Source organism: Pundamilia nyererei, unplaced genomic scaffold (assembly GCF_000239375.1).
Source record: "Pundamilia nyererei isolate P.nyererei 1_Seehausen unplaced genomic scaffold, PunNye1.0 scaffold00252, whole genome shotgun sequence".
Lineage (NCBI taxonomy): Eukaryota > Metazoa > Chordata > Actinopteri > Cichliformes > Cichlidae > Pundamilia > Pundamilia nyererei.
Genome location: NW_005187653.1, coordinates 605,941 through 607,559, shown reverse-complemented (window position 1 = coordinate 607,559; position 1,619 = coordinate 605,941). Strand labels below are relative to the sequence as shown.

General features: G+C 49.7%; 1 protein-coding gene across 6 annotated transcripts in view; it reads right to left on the bottom strand.

The window, feature by feature from the left end:
* Positions 1-23: 23 nt before the first annotated feature.
* Positions 24-1,619, bottom strand: part of ap2a1 (adaptor related protein complex 2 subunit alpha 1) — a 38,386-nt gene continuing 36,790 nt past the window's right edge. For 3 of the 6 annotated variants that reach the window (XM_005749649.2, XM_005749651.2, XM_005749653.1), the window contains 4 exons: positions 1,418-1,534; positions 835-904; positions 493-633; positions 24-385 (listed from right to left, as the gene is read on the bottom strand). In XM_005749649.2, the coding sequence (XP_005749706.1) occupies positions 308-385; positions 493-633; positions 835-904; positions 1,418-1,534 (406 nt within the window). In that variant the 3' untranslated portion in view covers positions 24-307. The remainder of the gene's footprint in view (positions 386-492; positions 634-834; positions 905-1,417; positions 1,535-1,619) is intronic. The other 3 variants (XM_005749650.2, XM_013915058.1, XM_005749654.1) reach the window with 1 other exon arrangement.

Sequence of the window (1,619 nt, the reverse complement as noted above, 5' to 3'; positions counted from 1 at the left end):
CACACACACACACACACACACACACACACACACACACACACACACACACACACGTAAACCAACAAAAACAATAATGTAGCATTATGTTAATAAACAAGTAGAGGATGAACTAGAATCAGAATGTGGAACAGGAAGAATGACATTAATATTGCTGCTGCTGGCAGCGGCTGCTTTTCCCTTATGTAGGTTACACTCTTGGTTTTTTACTCTGATTCTCTGTTGGAGGAAGGAGGGCAGGTGCGGCGGGTCTGAGGGAGAGGTCGCTGGTGGGGATGGTAGGAGTACTGGTCACATGGAGGCGTGGACTCTAGAACTGTTGGGCCAGCAGCTCACAGAGACGCTTTGACACAGTGTCTTTGCTGCAGCGCAGAGTCAGACGGTACATCTGCACACAGGAAGAGACACAGAGTGAGCAAACAACAGGGAAGCACGGACCCAAGCGTCGCAGCCAGCAGTGCTTCTCACTTAGACGAGACTCGGGACCCTCTGTACCTGTACCTGTGCCTGTGCGTTCGGTTCCAGTCTCAGCAGGCAGCCAATTTGCTGGCCCTTGGTCTGGATCACTCCAGCGCACACATAATTCTCTGGGTTGGGATCAATGTTGTCCAGCAGGGCCGTTCCCAGTCCCAGAAGCTACACAAACATCAGCAAACACAAAGAATCACAAACAGGAACAAGACAATCTGGGACTAGCAAAGGTCTATGAAGCCTCGGACATCAACAGAGACCATCATAAACGCCTGCTTCACACCTGAACAGTAAGAATAGCCATGTGCAACCACGAGACAGCAGCTTTAGTGTTTGCCTTGACAAACGCATCAAACATGGTCCTACCTTGGCCTTCAGTACTTCAGTGTCCATGCTGTGGTTTGCCTTGAAGATCTTTTGTGCTTCTTGCTGAGGCCTAAGGAGAGACGCTCTACAGTTACATGTGATGGGAGAGGTGCAGCCCAGGCGAGTTCAAGCCTTTAAAGCCTGGACCACTAAACACTCGAGTGTTTAGCTTCTCATGAAATGCAAAATTCACAGTAACATATCACATCTGCTACATCAGCCATCAGCAAAGGCCTTCCTTACAAATGAACTGTGAACTTTCAGGGGGAAAGTCCCCAATGACACACGGGCTTAAAGCTGGTTCACATATAATGTCTACAGTCACGTGACTCCAGCTGTGCCAACTGATTAACAGCACCGGCAAGTGACTGACAAACTGTATTTCCTGTTGCTGCATTACAAAAGCATCACCAGTGGAAAGGTGAAGCAGGACCAGAGACTCGGGGTGTAGTACCACCAGTCACAGGCACAATAAGGCTGATGGAAGAAACTGGAGCCACACAGTCAAATGTAAAAGCATGCAGAACGTGTACACACAAGTGTGCGAACGTCACGTGCTGCTCAGCTCTGCTCCAACACTTACTGGCTCAGCTGCTTCCAGCGCTGGAAGAAGTCACTGGAGGACATTTCAGTTGGCTGGAAGAACTTGTTGATGGTGACAGGAAGCTTGAGAGTCAGGTTCTGCAGAGCTCCTCCATACCTGCTCACAACACGCACGCACACAGACACACACACACACACGCGCGCGCACACACACACACACAGACAGACAGACAGACACAGAC